The 19,723-nt window shown below is 34.8% G+C and overlaps 2 protein-coding genes across 3 annotated transcripts in view; one reads left to right on the top strand and one right to left on the bottom strand.

Moving 5' to 3' along the window:
- PSMD1 (proteasome 26S subunit, non-ATPase 1) overlaps positions 1 to 19,723 on the top strand; it is an 86,359-nt gene that overhangs the window by 35,083 nt on the left and 31,553 nt on the right. The window lies entirely within an intron of this gene.
- Positions 1,796 to 17,024, bottom strand: HTR2B (5-hydroxytryptamine receptor 2B). Its single transcript, XM_006760412.2, has 3 exons — positions 16,334 to 17,024; positions 7,782 to 7,982; positions 1,796 to 3,834 (listed from the first exon to the last, which is right to left on the bottom strand). Exons 1-3 carry the CDS (start codon positions 16,854 to 16,856, stop codon positions 2,945 to 2,947), a joined length of 1,614 nt encoding a protein of 537 aa, XP_006760475.1. The 5' UTR covers positions 16,857 to 17,024; the 3' UTR covers positions 1,796 to 2,944.

A 19,723-nucleotide genomic window follows, 5' to 3' on the forward strand; every position in this document is an offset into this window, starting at 1 on the left:
GTTTTATGCTTCACTGTGTCGATAGAGTGGCTTTCTGTGCTAAGTGTCCTATAGGGCCCAGTGGCTCAGCCTCCCCAATTACCTGACGTAGACACTCTTGGTGCACCCCCTTGTGGGCTTTGTGCACAGTCTTGTTGTAGTTAAGCCTTGATTATTGTAGTTATCACTGTGAGGAATTGATCTCCAGGCCAATTGGCTGTGAGAATCAGCTGTGTCTGCAGTGGGAGAACTTCTGTACTGGAGACACCCCTCTGGGGCTAGACTTGCTTCGATGGGGCTTTGGTGCTCACTGAGCCTGCCCCCTGAGTGTGTCTTTTATGGTTCCACGGAGCTGCAAACTCCAAAATTATTCTTCTAGAGAGGTACAACCTAGTCCTTTTCTTCGAAGGTAAGAAGATTAGTAAACAGAGTTTCTGTGTTGCCATAGGATTAGTTAACTTTTGAGATTTGCTTAAAAATTAAAGTATTCTGAAATATAAATATCAATTATGTATCAAAGTGGTAAAAATATTGTGCTATATTGTACTTTTTTTCAGAAATAGTTTATATTGGGTTTGTATTTCATTTTCTAGAATCTTCTGGAAATAGTAGAATGCCCTCATTCATTAACTAGAAAGATCTCTCAGCTAACTGCAAGCAAAGAGTTTTTTATTCTTTCAGAAATTGAAGCTAAATAGTTTAAAGGTCTAATAGTTAATTTTATAGGTGAGCGTATGTTTAAGCACATACACATATTTGGAGGCAATGTAGAACATGTTGGAAGGTAGTTCTACTCTGGATTGTCTAGAACAGGGGTGGGCAAACTTTTTGATTCGAGGGCCACAGTGGGTTCTTAAACTGGACCGGAGGGCCGGAACAAAAGCATGGATGGAGTGTTTGTGTGAACTAATATAAATTCAAAGTAAACATCATTACATAAAAGGGTATGGTCTTTTTTTTTTTTTTTTTAGTTTTATTCATTTCAGACGGGCCGAATCCGGCCCGTGGGCCGTAGTTTGCCCACGGCTGGTCTAGAACTAGAGCTTGGCAGTGTGATTGCTATCTCTAGTATTTAGATTTCCTGAAATACTTATAGATACCGTCAGATACATAAGATACCATTTGAAAGACAGTGATGTCTGAAAACTAAATCTCACAAGACTTTGCATGAATACAAATATTAACATATCCCAATTCCATCATATTAGAGACTGGAACCAAAACTGAAAAGAATTTTTGTTGTTGTTGTTGTTTTAGGAACATAAATTATTTGAGATAGCCTATCCTTAATGTTGCTGAAAAATCTTAGACTGGTGAGGATAAGTGCCTAAAGCTTTGATAATTTAGGAATTGTATTTGTAAGATATACTCCTTTTGGCAGATGACATAGAGCTTGTAAGATATATATATATTTATATCTCCCAGATTATAGGAATGGATTCTCCCATTTCATTTGGAGAATATATACCTGGTTTACTTGGGCTGAGTAATAGCCAACATGTTTCTTGAAGTAATTTTTTAAAATTGAGTTGCGCCCTGGCCAGTGTGCTCAGTGGGTTGGAGCGTTGTCCCATGCACCAAGGGGCTGTGGGCTTGATTCCTGGTCAGGGCACATACTCAGGTTGTGGATTCAATACCCGGTCGGGGCACATACACAAGGCAGCCGATTGCGTGCGCGCGCGCTCTCTCTGTCTGTCTCTCTCTCTCCTTCCCTCATACTCTCCCCCTCCCTCCCTCTCCCTTCCTCTATTTCTAAAATAAATAAAAAGCATGTCCTGAGCGAGGATTTTCTTTTTTAAAACTGAGTTGTGTTGAGGAGAGCAATAGAATAATAGGTTGAAGCATAAGAATGGATCAACATGAAAAGAAAAAGCTAAGATATGTGCTATCTTCTACTGTACACCCCCTCAGCCTAAATATATGAGAGTAGCATAAAAATAAAATTTTAAAAAGTAAAAAGAATTGTCTACCATTTACTATATTCACCCCCATAAGAATCCTATGAAATGTAAATGAGGAAACTGCAGCTCAGAGAAATTTAGTATCTTTAAATTCAATCAACTGGCTAGTAAATGACAGATTGAATTAATTCTCAGATCTAGTGGTACAAAATGAAAAAATGAGAGGGTAAATAAAAAATGTTTGTGCCCGAAGTTCAACCATGTCTTTGGGTAAGCTTTGGCAGCCATGATCTCAACTTACGAGACCATTCAAGTTTAGGTTCCTGGATTGAGGTCTCATGCCTCCAGCTTGCACATGTTATTTAAGAAGGTTTAGGTACCCAAAAGTGATTTCATTTGTTTTCTCCTCCTCTAGTAGATCCACCTCTGCTGAATAGATCCCTGGTATCAGCTATTTAATAAATGGCTACAGTTCTAAGATCCTACTATTTTGTGTGATATCCAACTGCTGTCCTCCCTACCCCTTCCATTAAGGCAATTTCCTGATGAAAGCAAATTATGACTACTAACTAACCCACACTATAAATGACAATCTTAACTTCTTATCTCCAGAAGTGATCATTATTTTATACACTTATTCCTAGTCCTCTGTTCCTATCACTGTTGTTATACCTTATGCTTTTAAGGCATTGAAGACAAGGATAATGCTTTGTTTTGTTTTATTTCACTTGTAGCACAGCTTTGCATACAAGTAGGAACTAAATAAATTCTTATGAAGACATTTGTAAGCCTGAGATGTATTGATTTATTTAATTTTATTTCATTTGAATACCTCAACATTTAACCAGACTGCTGGATTATTTTAATTTGCAGCTGTACAAAATGATTTTTTTTCATGGAGTAATTGTGTTCAAATAAAGAAAATTGGATACTTTTAATACATAACTCTTAGTTTAAAGAGATGATATGATACATGAATTAAGTTCTTTACATAATTCTTGTTTCATTCATATCTGCTTCATCATCCTGCTCATCATTATATTAAATGAAAACTGTCATTTATTCTATACATAACTGACTTGCTCTTCAGTTTTGTCACCTTCATTTTCGGTGAGAAGAAGTGTATCTAGTAGAATGATTGAAGAAGACTGAATGGTTGAACTTCGGAGCCTCCTTGGGCTTTGGTACATAGCAGGATTAATCCCATTTCGTATCCCATGTTTTATGAAAAACTTAGAGTTCTCTGCCATCGTATTCCGGAAGATACTACTAGAGCACTTTCTAAGAGTTTTTACTGATTTTGTGTCCCGGTAATTGCAGATGATGTATCGGCCAAATGCATCCCGAAATGTCTTGTTGAAGAGGGTATAGACTAAAGGATTCACGCCTGAGGAAACATAGCCTATCCACACAAATATCTCCAGGAGCATTTTGAGAGTAGTCTGGTTGCAGGAATCACATAAAACTAAAGTTATGTTTGTAATAAAAAAGGGGCACCACATAAGCAAAAAGAGGAAAAACACAATCCCTAGAACCTTTGAGGCTCTCTGTTCATTGGAAATGGTCTGCAGTGACTTTTTTCCAACTGTGGACATTCTTCGCATAAGTATATCTTGGCTTGAGTTGGGCAGAGTTTTGTCCTTGTGAGGACCATCCAGCATTGCCACTTTTTCAGGTGAGGAACAAGGTGTTTCCTCCCTTTGGAAAACTGTGGACACAGCCAGCCACGTTAGGCGTTGAGATGGCTTGTTTCTGACCAAGTAAGCTTTCTTTCGTAAAGCATGTATAGTGAGAAAGTAGGTGACAATCATGATCGCCAGAGGCATAAAAAAGGAAGCCAGTGAGCCGAAGAGCATGAAATTGCCAAAACGATCTTTTGTCAGTTCACAAGTGATGTTATTTGGATTACCCACATCAGTTTCTATCCCTTTAATAGGGACTGGAACAGCAATGCCTAAGAAAGAGGAAATAAGATAAATTAATTTTATGACTTTTGATTCTTAGATTAGGTCCTCTTAAAGTTTATTTTAGTGACTTTATGTGGTTAGGATATTGTAATTCCTGGTACCCACAATACAGAATCTGTCAAAGCACTTAAGGGAAGATTTGAAAAATAGAGCCTAAGTAAGCAAATCTGCTATTTTTTAAACAGACGTTGGCTAATGATTTCAGGTTTATATTAAAGCTTTCCTAAAAATATATGTTCATAGAATAGTAGAGAATGTCTTCATTTACTCTCTACTTCTCATCATCTATTTTTGTTTGTTGATCTATCTCAGCTTAAGGAAAAGGTATTCAAGAGACTCTGCTTTTATCTTATTCAATGTAGTTAGTTGTGCTAAGACAGCGGTTCTCAACCTGTGGGTCGCGACCCCTTTGGTGGTCGAACGACCCTTTCACAGGGGTCGCCTAAGACCATCCTGCATATCAGACATTTACATTACGATTCATACCGTAGCAACATTACAGTTATGAAGTTAGCAACAAAAATAATTTTATGGTTGGGTCACAACATGAGGAACTGTATTTAAAGGGTCAGAAGGTTGAGAACCACTGTTCTAAGAGATGTCAGAGTATGTTCATACAACATATTAATTCTGAATTAGTATCATCTTGACATTACATGGTTTCTTTTAACAGGTAGTTTTACCTTTTGATGTTTGTGAATGTCTTTTAACCTTTTCCTCCTTCTTAGGGAAAACTAAGGGGTTCATTGTTTTTAAAAAATGCTACTTAAAATTCTAAGACTATGTGAATCATGAAATTTATTTTAGGATTGAATTCCTCTAATAGATATGAAAGAAATATACCTCATGCTAATTTTCTAATACTTTAAATACTATAAATAGTTAAATATTATTTTGCTTGGTGGAGTAGTTTATTAGGAAGACAAGTAACACAAGGGTTAGCCTGAATCTTTTCCCTTTGAAAGAGCAGATATTTTAAAATAAGACTGAATTAATATTTAGGAACCTCTAGAATCCTTGTGTTGTTTTATGAATCTAAAAGTACTCCTTTATCTGCACAGCCTTTTTTATGGTAGCTAAAGAGCCCTTGACAAGAAAGTTTTCCTCAAACCTTTCCAGTGGAGGCCACTGCTTTTTCTACTTTTCTGCAGGACTACCACCAGAAAGAGGATTCTGTATACTTAACTATTCTACACTAGGGGTCAGCAAACTACAACTTGAAGGCTAAATCTGGCCTGCCTTCTCTTTTTGTAAATAAAATTTTATTGGATTATAGCCATACTCATGGTTAACGTATTTCTATGGCTGCTTTTGTTCTGCTGCAGAGTTGAATAGTTGTGGCAACTATTTTGCCCTTTACAGAAAAAGTTGGCTGAACCCTGCTCTACTGTCTTACTTCCAGGTAATCATTACACTCTTCTTTCCAAAACAACATTTCCCTTTTAAAGTCTATTTAATTGACTTATACCACTCTATTCTCCATTTATCTACCACTTCCTGGACATTTGTTATCTTGCTTGATAGCTCCTTGTTATAGTCTTCCTCTCCACTATTCCATTGCTAACATCTCCTATGACCTTATCCCAATGATGACCCTTACACCTTAATTTTATGTTCTTGAACTTCTCAACTGCAATTATTATTGTTTGCACTCCTGAAGCCTTTTTTAAATCCACTTAAAATTATCCCTTATCTAAAATTATGAACACTTATATTTCCCTTTCTTGCCCTTCTAATCTTCCTTACTGTAGAACTTCTCTTTACTGTTACCTTGACCTCTAGTCCATCATTCCTTCTCTATTTTCACATTCCATTAACCTTATCAAGGCTCACATTACATTCTCAGCCAGATTGTTGGCCAATACAAATGTTTCCACTGGTACTTTTTAAACCCTTCTCTTCTTATTCTCCTTTAATATCTTACTATTGCTAAGTGTTACCTTGGATAATCATAAATCCAGAAGAAGAAAGTGAGTTTTTTTAGTGCTTTGAAGAATTTAAAAACCGAACTAACCCCATCATCAGCTTTTCTTTTGCAAAGTTACTAAATTGTCATTGGTTCTACAAGACAAAGTGTGATGAAATGAAAAGAGCATTGATCTTGGCCTTGATGCTGAAAAGCTGTAAGAATCCTTACGCCAACCATTTAAACCTCTAGATTTTTTCTCATCTATAAAAGGAAAGAGTAGATTTGTAAGATTCCTTCCAACACCATAAATCTGGGGTCTTTTTATTCTTTTTTTTTTCCTGCATACTTATATCTTTGTATTAGCCTAATTTTTGTCTGTATCTCCTTCCTTGAGTATAAAGATATTTTTTTTAATCTTTTTTTAAAAAATTGATTTGAGAGAGAGGAAAGCAGAGGGATAGAGAGATAGAAACATCAATGAGAGAGAAACATTGCATGCCCCTACTGGGGATTGAGCCCGAAAGCTGGGCATGTGCCCTGACCCGGAACTGAACCAGTAACCTCTTGGTTCATGGCTCAACGCTAAACCACTGAGCCACACTGGCCAGGCAAAGATTCTTTTTCTTATTCATCTTTGTAGTCTTAGTACCTAGCACATCATAGATGCTCAATACAATTTTGATCAATTTATAAATTCATGTTATCCAGCCTTAATTGAGGCACCACATCTACCAACAAGCTGTTTATATATTGGCTTGATCATATTTCACAGTTTCAAATGTTTTAATTCTTAAGAATTCATTTTTCCTATTTTCTTCCTTCCCTTGCCTATTCTTCCCACCCTACCCCAAAAGATGTGGGTCTTTTGAAGTGAACTATTTTAGGTTTCCTCCTCTCCACTTTAAATATTGGTAATTGTCACCTATTATCTTCCATGCCTTTTCCCTAGCTTCCTTTAGGGGAGCCTCTTCTGCTGTCAATCCGGCTCTGCCCTCCAAACTGTTTGCAAATCTCTCCATTCTGAATAGACTTTTCTTTGACCCTACTTTCTTCCTAAGCCAGAGGAGTACCACTCCTTTCTTTTACCTCCAGGCTTCTTAAGAGGTTTGGCCCTGATGTCGTTATTTCAGGAATATAAAGGTTTAACTTCAGTGTCTTGCTTTTTTGCCCCAGTGTTCTTTTCTGATTAGAGAGAAGTCACATCTTTTCTTGCTTTCCTTTTAGCATGCTAGATCTCTTGATTTTTTTCTTTCCTCTTTGAATATTTTATACCATGACGACTTGAATGATCATAGTAATTGTGAATTTGTTTGTTTTTCTAATATTAACTTATAAGAGGTTTGAGTTATTTATGCTGTGCTTTATGCTAAGATACTATATTATAGCAGCTATTGAAGATGGGCATAGAGCCATAAAACTGTTCAGAAGAAATATGATTGCTTTCCATAAATCATTTCTGAACATCATTTGTATCTCTTTTAAAACTTCTAATTAAACATATTCAAAACACTTAGAAGTTGACTGCCTTTAGTATATACACATATTTGCTTCCAAGATGAATTTATGATCTTTGATACCTGCATACAAAATACTTGGACTGTTTTTTTTTCTTCTATTTGTCTTCTTAGATGTGATTTAAAATGCTTTTTTGTTGTTCTTGTTGTTATTTTAATATTTTGGGATTCTGTATGCTACCTAGACCTTAGTGATCTGTTAACAAATATGAAAACTGTTTTTTTAGACTTACTCTTCCTGCAAGTTAAAATCAAAACTGGGAGATAGATCAGTAAACATGAAAATGGATCTTTCTGAGGACATGAACTTTTCTGCTTTTTAATACTTTTTGCTGGTAGTATAGTTTAGAAGCTGTATGATTAATGTGATGGCATAGGAGCTTGTGTAGATGTGTCAGTAAGCTGCCTTGACTTTTTGTGCTGAGTTTCATAACCCACCAGGCCTGGAATTCTAGCTAAATGGAACCAAAGGCTATATATACCACCCTGCACCCTGACATTTCCGACATACCTATTGAAATTAACCACACCGCTGTAATCTTGATGAATGCTGTAGCTCGTGAGTTATATTGATTAGCCTGGATTGGCTTTTTGATGGCTATATAACGATCCACTGAAATGGCACAGAGATGCATAATGGATGCAGTAGAAAAAAGAACATCAAGAAATAACCAGGCAGGGCATAGAACGAGTGGGAGGGGCCACATAGCCTCTGAAAGAAAGAAAAACAAAACAAAAACATTTCTTCAGCAAAATGACAACCTTCAATCTGCAGTTTTTCTTCAAAGTGCTACATATTTTTTAACCTTTTTTTGTTTGTTTACCTGAAATTTAATGACAAACTGCAAGATAATATTTTAACTTCAGATAATGGAATCAATAATATTAAAAATATATTTCTGCAGATGGTACCTTCTAAATATATTTTTGTTCTTATAATTAAAACCCTTTTCTAAATCAGTGTGTAGCATTATTGTGACCTTTGCTGTTTTGTCTATTCCTTTTGTGATTTTAAAAAATTTATAGGATGTTGCACCTGGAACTTGACCTTGCTATTCAAATAAAATTTTATTTTTAAGCTGCTGTTATGTAAGAAGAAAATCTTTTACCATATGGAGGAAGCAATGTAATGTGGCAAAAAAAAAAAAAAAGAGTATTAGAATGAAATTATCAGTGATGCCTGGGATTTGGGCTCACTTCTAGCAATAACTAGCATCATGGACCTTGTATAGCAAACTCATTTGGTGAAATAATTAAGTGAAATTATTTGCGTTTTCTTTTTGACAGAAATAGCTCTTAAATAAAGCTTATAAAAGAAATGGCTTCAGGTTATACTGAGGAAAAGTAGATTATTATCCTTTCAAGTCCCATCATTCACTTCAAGTTACGGAGATGAATAAGTGATACAAACTTTTGGTTTAAACAGAAAATCTCAGGATTAGACATAGTACTTAATTTATTTAACAAACTCTTATTTTTAAAAAACACCATATACCTCATACAGTCTTAAGCATTTAAGAAATATAAACTTTTTTAAAATGTAAGGTTTTGGATATGGTATTGAATATTCTACATAGCTTTCCAATAAATTTACTAGACAAGTATCCATACATAAGAGATTTGCTACATTACGTATTATGCATATACCCACCACATACAGATTTGTAGTTTCAAACTAAAATGTATTCATGAGCCACGCTGGCCTGTGTGGCTCAGTTGGTTGGGTGTCATCCTATGCACCAAAAGGTTGTCAGTTCGATTCCTAGTGCCCAGGTTGTGGGCTCAATCCCTGATAGGGGACATGCATGAGGGAGCCCATCTATGTTCTGCTCTCACATCTGCTCTCACATTGCTGTCTCTGCGTCTCCCCTTCTCTCCCTCCCGCCCCTTTCCTCTCTTTCTAAAATCAATAATAAACATATCTTCAGGTGAGGATTAAATAAATCCTTTTTACAGCTTGTCCTATGTCCGCTGACAAAATATGAACTGCTTTTCCTGGTTTTTGCAAGTGTATCTAATTTTGACAGGCATAAGATGATTGAGATAATTGAAGGAGGACAAAGATAACTTCTCAGGATTTCAGAGCACCAACCAGCCCTTTTATTGTAAACTGTTTAAACTCAAGAAGCCTAGCAGTAGAGAGATTAGCGCCCTAGGCCAAAAAAAAAAAAAGACCATAATTTAGAGAAAGAAGTTTTATAGACTTGAATTCAGTTACTTTTTTTTTTGTTTTTTTCCAAGAATCAAGTAGGATTTCAGTGAAAAAATATTTGGATACTTCACAGAAAGTTAGCCAGGTCAACATATTAAAATGTTTCTTCTGTCCTAACCGGTTTGGCTCAGTGGATACAGCGTCAGCCTGCAGACTGAAGGGTCCCAGGTTCGATTCCAGTCAAGGGCATGTACCTTGGTTGCGGGCACAAGAGCTATTTCTGTCAAAAAGAAAACTCAAATAATTTCACTTAATTATTTCACCAAATGAGTTTTCTATACAAGGCTCATGTTGCTAGTTATTGCTAGAAGTGAGCCCAAAATGCCCAGTGGGGGTGTGCAGGAGGCAGTTGATCGATGTTTCTCTCTCATTGATGTTTCAAACTCTATCCCTCTCCCTTCCTCTCTGTAAAAAATCAATAAAATATATATATTTTAAAAAATAAAATGTTTCTTCTTAGGAACGTAATAACAAAATCAGTATGAATTTTTGTTCAGAAAGGGTAAATTATTGCGTGGTATTTGATTCCATGTTCAGCAGCTTCTTTAGAAAAAGGATTACAGTATCAGGTGGAAAGAGTAATTCATATTCTTAAGTAAATTACTATTATATCATTTCTACTTCACTGAATTGGGGGTGAGGATAAGGGATGAAGATAATAAATTATAGAGTCACTGAGCTGGAAGGGACCTTAGAGATTATATCACTGATTTTGCAGATGAGTGAATTCAGGTACAGTTAAGTCTCTGAATATGAGAGGGATCATTTAATTATCAAAATTTGAAAGTATTCTTTCAAGCCTTGCCACTCAAAGTGTGCTCTTCAGATCAAGGATCAGCATAACCTGGGAACTTGTTAGAACTGCAAGTTCTTAGGCCTCATCCCAGACACTTGAATCAGATTCTGCAGTTGAACAAGATACCAGGGTGATATGTATGCAATTAATGTTTAAGAAACACTGAAGACTTCCTGGGAAAGGTTGTGTCTGGCTTGATATTAGCTAATGTAGGCTGGGCACTCAGAATGCCTCAGAAAGGAACTTATGGGAAACCTCAAAATAAAGAGTGGCAGAAAAATTTGTGTGTAGAAAGAATCAATTAAATTTTCTCCCTTTTAGCTGTCTTATTCAGATTTCTGTTAATTAGTGGGAAAAGACCAGTGCAGTCCAAGATAGCAATGTTTGCCCTAAGCTTAAGCAAACCAGCGGTCTTAGTAGAGGGAACAGAGTTGCGTGTGATTAAGAGTTTTGCAGTGTAAACTGCTTACAGTGAGCTGTGTTCTGAACTGTCCTGAAATTCTAGATTGAGGATGAGTAGGAAATAGAAAAATGCTCAAGTCTGGGGCTGCATCCACAGATACTGATCATAGTTAAGGATTGTAAAAGCCAGATAATTAATGTCATATCTTAGGCTTTATTTATTTTTGTTTATTATTATTTTAAATTTTATCTTTATTGTTGAAAGTACTACATAGGCTTGCTCTTTTTTTCCCCATTGACCCCTCCACCTCACTCCCACCCCCTTCCCAGCCCTTCCCTGCACTATTGCCTATCGATGGGTTATGCATATATGCATGTAAGTTCTTGTTAATGGGTTGCAAATAATTTTTTTAAACTTGCCTATTTAGCTATTCTAACTATGGGTTATATTTTTTAAAATTAAGATCTGGAGCCCGGCCGGCATGGCTCGGTGGTTGAGCATCGCCCTATGAACCAGGAGGTCACGGTTCGATTCCTGGTCCGGGCCCATGCCTGGGTTGCAGGTTTGATGCCCAGTGTGGGGTGTGCAGGAGGTAGCCAATCAATGATTCTTTCATCATTGATGTTTCTATCTCTCCCTCTCCTTCCTTCCTCTCTGAAATCAATAAAAAAAAAGTATAAAAAAAGATCTGGAAAATTTTAATCATAAATCTAGTAGCCATGAATGGGAAGCCACAAAGAACTCTCATATAAAAAGAACATGTCTTTGGAATTATATTATCTGATCCACATATTCCTAATTGTGGGCTAGGAGGGAAAGTTCTCTAGTGCTAATTTAATTCAACCTATGAAGCCTCATTAGCCTCATTTTCCAATGAATTTATTTTATAACTCCAGTTTTGGAACAGGAAATAGGTATTAAAGTCAGTTCAGATCGCTATAATTTTGTTGATTCAATGCTTTCTTATTGAAAATAGTAGAAATATGGAGGCATGGAAGAGAATTTTCTCTGAAAAGAAAAGAGACTGCCCTAGCCAGTTTGGCTTATTGGTTAGAGTGTTGGCCAGTGGACTGAAGGGTTCTGATTCAGTTCCAGTCAAGGGCGCCGTACCTTGGTTGCAGGCTTGATTTCAGTCCTGGATGAGTGCTGTATCTCTCTACATTGATGTTTCTCTCTCTGTCTCTCCCTGTCCCTTCTACTCTCTCTAAAAATCAATGGAAAAAATATCCTCCGGTGAGGATTAACAAAACAAGAAAAGAAAGAAAGAGACTATGAGGTTTAGGATTAAGAGAGATGGATCCTTTGGATTAAGCTTTATGATTCCAAGTTTTATGAAATACTAGTGAGTAGACATTTTATGAAACTAACATAAAATAAATAGATGACTATATTAATATAAATCTTTTATACAAAGCAAAAAGAAAAAACGGTTTATGTAATTGCCTCAATAGATTCAGGTAATCTAAGAATTTATACAAATTAAAAACAATTCTAGACATTTTCATTTTATAAAGGGACTTTTTTCTAGTCCATATGCTTTCATTCTAAAATTATCTTTTCAGTTAGTATTAATTTCATAGGCTCAAGGTAAGAAAGGTTTCTTACTATTCAGAATAACTATAAAAGATTCAGTGGATATGGTAAGATGCGTTAACTATTCCAAAACTTTATGTTGTTTTTATGAGGAGTTTCAATTTGTTTTAATGATTTATAATTTCATTTATTTGTTGTAATGTATTATGTCCAGCTTATTTCCATAAGAACTTATTTAAAATGGAACAGTTGCAGATTTACATAAAAAGAAAGAAAGGTATATCTAAGAGTCAATCTATGGGAAATAAGTTATCAGACAGTTTAGTTAAATTACTGCTACCCTGCCTGGCCAGTGTGGCTCAGAGATTGAGTGTCGGCCCAGGAAGGATTTGCCAGTACAGGCACATGCCTGAGTTGCAGGCTCGATCCCCAGTAGGAAGGCAAGTGGAGGGTAGCTGATTGATGATGTTTTTCATCTCATCGATGTTTCTATCTCTCTCCCTTCCTTTCCCTCTAAATAAACCAATAATGACCAATGGATGACCAAATGCTGTAAATCTGTAATAATAAAAGCGTAATATGCTAATTAGACCGGACAGCCAAATGACCTTCCAGATGTCCTTCCGGACGAAGCCGGAGCTGCGAGGGCCAAGCCTCTTGCACAAATTTGTGCATCGGGCCCCTAGTATTTATATAATGAGAAAAGGAAGCGTTTAGAGAAATTCTTACACTGTGAACATCCTCTTTTATATTAGCATATGTTGTTCTGTTTTCCTTTGTGTCCTAACTAGTTATTTCTGATGTAGGCATTTTCAGGACTTAAGCTATAAGTTACTAATTTGTGATCCTAGATTTTAGGAATGTATAGGCAAGACAGTAAAAAAAAAAATAGAACCATATAATAGGGGTGTTAAAGCCAGAGAGGAACAAGTGACAGAAAAGTTGACAGAGCACAACTCATTTGAAAAACCATGTTATACCAGGAGTCATAATCTTGGTAAAATAAAAATTCAAACAATATATAATCAAATATTATGTAAATCATTGGTGGAATAAAATAGCCCTTGGTATAGTATAAGAGCCACTTTTTAAAAATTCAGTGCTCTCTTCTTTTTAAAACTTAATTTTATTAAAATATTAGCTAATATAAAGTTTCTTTGTTACTTTAATTGAATTTCCCTGAAATAACTAAAATCACTCATCATCATAGTGGTAGTTAACTTTTTATGTGTATAGCACTAGAGATACTTTTGTTTGTACAGACTTGCAGAAGTTCTGAGGATTCTCTCTGTAATGAAAGAAAATATACAAAATCTGTTCCATTTAAAGTTAGAAATTCTTACTAATTAATTTAGGAAGTCTTACTAATTATTAGCATATAAAGGGCCGTCAAAATTTCTTAATATTTGAAGTCTTATAATTTGTGCAATTCCTAATTTTTGAATGCATTGTTTTGAAGTTTTAAAGAGGACAGCATGCATTTTCTTCATATACTTTCACATAGAAATGCAATGTATTCAGTAATGAAGTAATGAAATGTTTTAAATAGTGGTTAAGTGCTCGGGTTAATTCATTAAAAAAAAAATCTAGCCCTACTATACAGCTTGATTACTGATAGTAAAAGTGTTTGGGGCTATGAAAGATTTTATTTTGTAATTTAAAATTAACTAATACAGGTTGTTCTCCTAAAAATGTATATATACTTTAACAGTTAGTAGCTCAGTTTTGAAAATAAATGTATTTTAATAAACACTGCCTTTATAATTATTCAAAATATGTGTATACATTTTTTGGGGATACCCTATACTTGAAAGAATGTAATGTAGTTAAAAATACATATATTATTTTGGACATAAATAGAAAGATGTTCTATGTTCATTAAAATATGTTGGATTTCCTGCTAACTTTTTTTTGCTAAGGATATCTTGGGCCCCAAAACTTTAAATAATATAACCTTAGTTTTCAGCTGCTGGATACCTATTCTTTTCCCATGGAATACATGGAATTACCTCTCATTTATTTTTGTGTTTCGTTTATCACCTCACTTTAATACTATGGAGCTTTGCCTTTTCAAATTCCTTAACTATTTAGCTGATAATTTATAAATATCTACCACAGTATTTTATATATAGTAGATGTTTGATATTTATGGACTTGGGATATTAAAGTTAAAATTTACTTCTACATAACTTGTTCAATCTCATTTATTTAACTTATCAGTTAAATTTTATGGTAGTAGGAGGTGAACATTTTAACATTTTCTGTATGCCTAGCAAAGTACAGCTTTAAGGAGTATGATTTTACATATTAGGCTACTATTATGTATATGGAGATAAGAACTGGAATCCAGTACCTGTACAGTCTTTACTAAATATGCATAAATGTTCCTACATAATCCTCATTTACTGTATTTCTTTTAAATTTTATTGAGACTCAAAATTGTTTAGGTTCTCTTTTAAAAGTAAGATTTCTTAATTATTTTTCACGGTTATGTGTAGCACTAGATTATTCAAAAGATTATGAATTTATAAAAGGGAGGAGAATAAATGGATAGACAGTATGAATGATTAGAGAACCTATTAAAGCAGCAGAACTTACTCACTGATTGCTCTGCCACAGAAATTAAAGCCTGCATAAATATTGGCTTAAAATGGGAAGTTTCAGCCCATCACCATTTGGTTATATTTGGGGGATCAAGTGCTTAATTTTAGATATCTTTTCTATAAGTATAAACATGTAGTGTTTCAACCTGAATATAATATTTTTGAATGGCAGTTTTTCTTCATCTCCTAATATGCATTGAAGTTAAATAAATTTTACTTCTATAACCTGAAGTATTTTTGTCTTTGTCATATAAACATAATTCCAGGAAGCCCTATTCTCTTACAAATAATTATTTTTCTTAAGCGCTTAATGAAGTGAATACCAATTTACACCAAACATTGAATAAGTTAAATATACTCTTAATATTGATTCTTAGGAATCCTCATAATTCATCAACAGAATTATTTGTATTTACTCAAATTCTATAACTAAAGATGATATACCTGAATCAGAAACTACTTATATCATTTTAATATTATCTTTTTGTAATAACAAACTAATACTTCAGTGTCAGACTACATTTTTTGTTAAGAACTCAGGTGCGCCGAAACTGGTTTGGCTCAGTGGATAGAGCGTCGGCTTGCGGACTGAAAGGTCCCAGGTTCGATTCCAGTCAAGGGCATGTACCTGGGTTGCGGGCACATCCCCACTGGGAGATGTGCAGGAGGCAGCTGATCGATGTTTCTAACTCTCTATCTCTCTCCCTTCCTCTCTCTGTAAAAAAATCAATAAAATATATTTAAAAAAAAAAAGAACTCAGGTGCTGGTCACTTACTTTAATAACCTAGAGATCTGATTCCTCTTACATATGTATCAAGGACATGAATGGTCAGAAATCATAAAAATTAAACACATGGGTCATCTATTGGGACACTCTGAGCCGGACCATTTCCTTCAGCATCTAAACATAATTTTTTCTTAAACATGACACATGTGTAAGAATTGTGTTTGAGTCTAAATTACACAAACTATAAAAGGATACAACAAGAAATTTTAGAATAATTCTAATTTTAAATGGTGATTTAAATTAAAATTTAGTGCTTCAAAGATCTTATCATTAATAATTAACCCAGCACATAACTGTTACAGAAGTGTCCTAGTTATGGCTTTGTCAAGTAAAAAAGCATTAATAATGGGAAAGTTGAAGTATATGTCTGTTCTTCACTATAATTTTTTGGTAATGTATGCAGAATCAATGAATATTGCTAGATGACTTCAAATTATTTTATTAGGCTAAGGAGGGAGTAGAATTATTTCTAAGAAATTATTTTTGCTTTTTAAAACTACCATAGAAAACCTGAAACTAATATAATATGTTAACTATAATTGAAAAATAAAAAATGGTTTAATGAATAAATAAAACTACCATAGAAAATTATTAAAAAGCAAACTGTTTACTTACTCTGTGTTTTAATAGTCAAGGTCCACCTTTAAAGATTAAATAAGTATTCATTCTAGTAGTATAGTATATCATAGTTCTTTGATTTGATGGCAGGAACAAAGTGAAATACTTACCAAACATTATTGTCAAGAGGGCAATTGGCATCACAAATAATCCAACCAGCAAATCAGCCACTGCCAGGGACATTAGAAAATAATTGGTAGCATACTGCAGCTTTTTCTCCAGTGAAACAGCCAGAATAACAAGGATGTTTCCACCAATTGTAGGTATGATCAACATGATTATCAGAAGAGCTGCCCAGCGTGGCTTGTTTCCCTGTTCCTCACCAATCTGTTTCATTTCCTCTGGTATCGATTCTGTCTGTAATCCAGACCAGTTAGAAGAGATTAAGTGATCAAATGAACTCTGCAAAATGAGCTCAGTAATTGTGCTTTGTTCAGATGTTCTGTAAGAAAAAGCCATTTGCTGTTTTTCTGTGATTTGATCCGATTCCAGATAATGGTCAGCATGGTCAGTAAATAAACTGGTCATCTGCTTTTTTAAGGCATTCTTACCCATGCCAAATCCTTGAAGCCAAAGTTGATTCCTTCCTTTCAGAACAATTTCAAGTTCTCTAAAATGAGAGCGCACATGCATCTGTCCATGTCTGTAGGTAAAGCCCAAGTTTAGTATTCTGAGGCTCCGATTTCAGAAGGCTTAGTGAAAGAAAACGATAGCTGTAAAAAAAAGACTTTATTAGTTTCTCTTTATTTTTCTTCTGTAGTGGTAGAGTTGTGTTAGAATTGGAATGTCTGAGAGTTTTCCCTAAGTATAAAATATGTGGATTGTGTTATTTTATTTACTTTATAAAAACAGGACAAACACTTGAACTTAGTAGCCTTTCCCTTCACAGTAGGTCTCTTGTGCATTTGTGACAGTGCAGCCAGTTTCCATAAACATGTTCCTGATATTTCTGTGATTTAGTGATTTATAATAAAATACGAGTTGTTAACTTTACCTTAGAATATGTACAGAAGAATATAAACATCAAAGTACTAAATAGTTCTGAATGGAACTTTTTGGTACACACTAGCCAGCCACACACCTAAAAACACTCTCAGCCCCACCTAAAGTGTAAATTTTTTACCAGCTAGAAATTTTTATTTTTCCGACAAGGCTTATCTTAATGCTGATATAAATGCTGTTTTCATAAAGCATTTTAGGACTTCTTTAGTTTGAGAGAAGGGGAAAAAAATCAGGTATTACTAGGATCCAAATAATTGTTTTAGTAATTTCATCTTGTAAAGAAAGCATGTTTCTGCAACAGATATTTTTTTCCAAGTGTGTCACTTTTCGCTAGATTTGAACCAGTTTTTTGTTTGTTTTAAATAGTAATTTTTTTTCTTAACTGTCTCAGTTTCCTTGGAAAGGAGGGGAAGCTAAGAGGAAGATTAAACCATTTATTCATAAAATCTACAGATCCCATATTAAAAATTTTCCATTTAACATTGGTAAATTTTTCATTTTTTTTAAACTATATAGAAATGAAAGATTATAGAAGCACAATTTTTGAAGAAAAAATATATTAACTATTATTTACTAAACACTTACCTCTTATTTGCTTGTTTCCGTTATCTGCTCAGTAGACCTGCTTACTGCTGTGACTGAAGTCCTCCTCCCGTTGACTTATTCTGAGCCTCCAGCACTAGCACTTGAAAATAATGAAACTAATGTGTTGTATAGCTGTAAGCATGCCAAGGAGGTTATTTCCTCTTTGATATATTCGTTTTTAGAGAGTAGCAGCATTCATTATAATTAATAAAATCATCAGTGAAATATGTTGAACTAGTTCATGACCCTTATTCAAATTATATTCTTAAGAGCTCTCTTTAATATTTGGGGAATTATAATAAACTCTGTTGTTTTAGCTTAAGATAGATTTGTTGTGTATTAACCCTGAGCTGTTTTTCCCATTTGAGAAAAAGTAAGACACAATCTAGAGATTGTAGAGCTTTTATTTCTGTGAAGAGAAGAGTCTGCCCTGTGAGCCTTATAGCAATTTCAAGAATTCTAACTTGTAGCTGTGAAACAAGATTCTTACCCAGCTTTTTATGCCTTTGCTGTGGAACATAATTTGCTCTGGTTGCAGCCTTATATAGAAAAGCACAGGAGGGTCTGGATTCTACAAGTATACATAAGTTTTAGCAGAAACTTTTTCATTGCTTATTTTTAAACAAATGGCCTCTGAATTTGAGAGTTGGTTCATTGACAGTTTTTGTTTTTCCACAGGTATGTTGGGGAAAGCATGTGATATGTAATGGAAATACATTTCTGCTTTATTGCAGAAAATGGACATTAAAAATCTGAGCAGCTATGTTATCTAAGTTTCTCAGACTAGAACTTCAGCATTTTCAGTTTCCTTTTTTAAAAGATCATCATAGGTCACTTGTATTTTAAAATTATTTAATTACTTTGATTACTGGTAGTACTTATACCCTTTTACTGTTTCAAATTATATTTCTTAGGTTGTGTGGTAGTTGCTGGAAAATACTTGGTTCATTTCAGTTCTCCTGAGCACTTCAGATTTTATTCAATATTTGCTGCTTTTTTAAAACTCAAAATTCAGTATTTTGGAAAAAATATTTGCTAAGAATTTGAGGTAAAAACAAAATAATACTCAAGAACAATCAAATGGCCGAAACCGGTTTGGCTCAGTGGATAGAGCGTCGGCCTACGGACTGAAAGGTCCCGGGTTCGATTCCGGTCAAGGGCACATACCTTGGTTGCGGGCACATCCCTAGTGGGGAGTGTGCAGGAAGCAGCTGGTCGATGTTTCTCTCTCATCGATATTTCTAACTCTCTATCTCTCTCCTTTCCTCTCTGTAAGAAAAACTCAATAAAATATATTAAAAAAAAAAAAAAAGAACAATCAAATGGATTTAGTGTGCCAGAATTTGTCTTTAGGAATATGGAAATATTTTTTAAATATTCTTATTATGAAATTACATTTTGGCCTCTGTGCTTACACAGGTAGATAGAGGTTTGCAAAACAAATCACATCATATAGAAATAGCAGCACCAATGTATTCAATGAAAAGACTTGTATGAAGTAAACCTTCATTAATTTGTGTTTATAGATCAAATTTTTATAAATATTCTGTATATTATAAAATACTAACCATTATTTATTATTATTATTATTATTTTATTATTATACTTTGTCAATACTAACCCCTCCCACACACATTCACTCACTTTTTAGGAATCTTAACTGAAAGTACTTAAAATTGGTACTTACATTATATATATATACTAGAGGCCCGGTGCACAAAAATTTGTGCACTCGGGGGAAGGGGGGGTCCCTCAGACCGGCCTGTACCCTCTTGCAGTCTGGGACCCCTCGGGAGATAACGACCTGCTGGCTTAGGTCTGCTCCCGGGTGGCAGAGGGCAGGCCCAATCCCTAGGTGCAGCCCCTGGTTGGGCTCAGAGCAGGGCCAATTGGGGAGTTGGGGCGCTGACCCG

This window comes from Myotis davidii, unplaced genomic scaffold, assembly GCF_000327345.1.
Source record: "Myotis davidii unplaced genomic scaffold, ASM32734v1 scaffold370, whole genome shotgun sequence".
NCBI lineage: Eukaryota > Metazoa > Chordata > Mammalia > Chiroptera > Vespertilionidae > Myotis > Myotis davidii.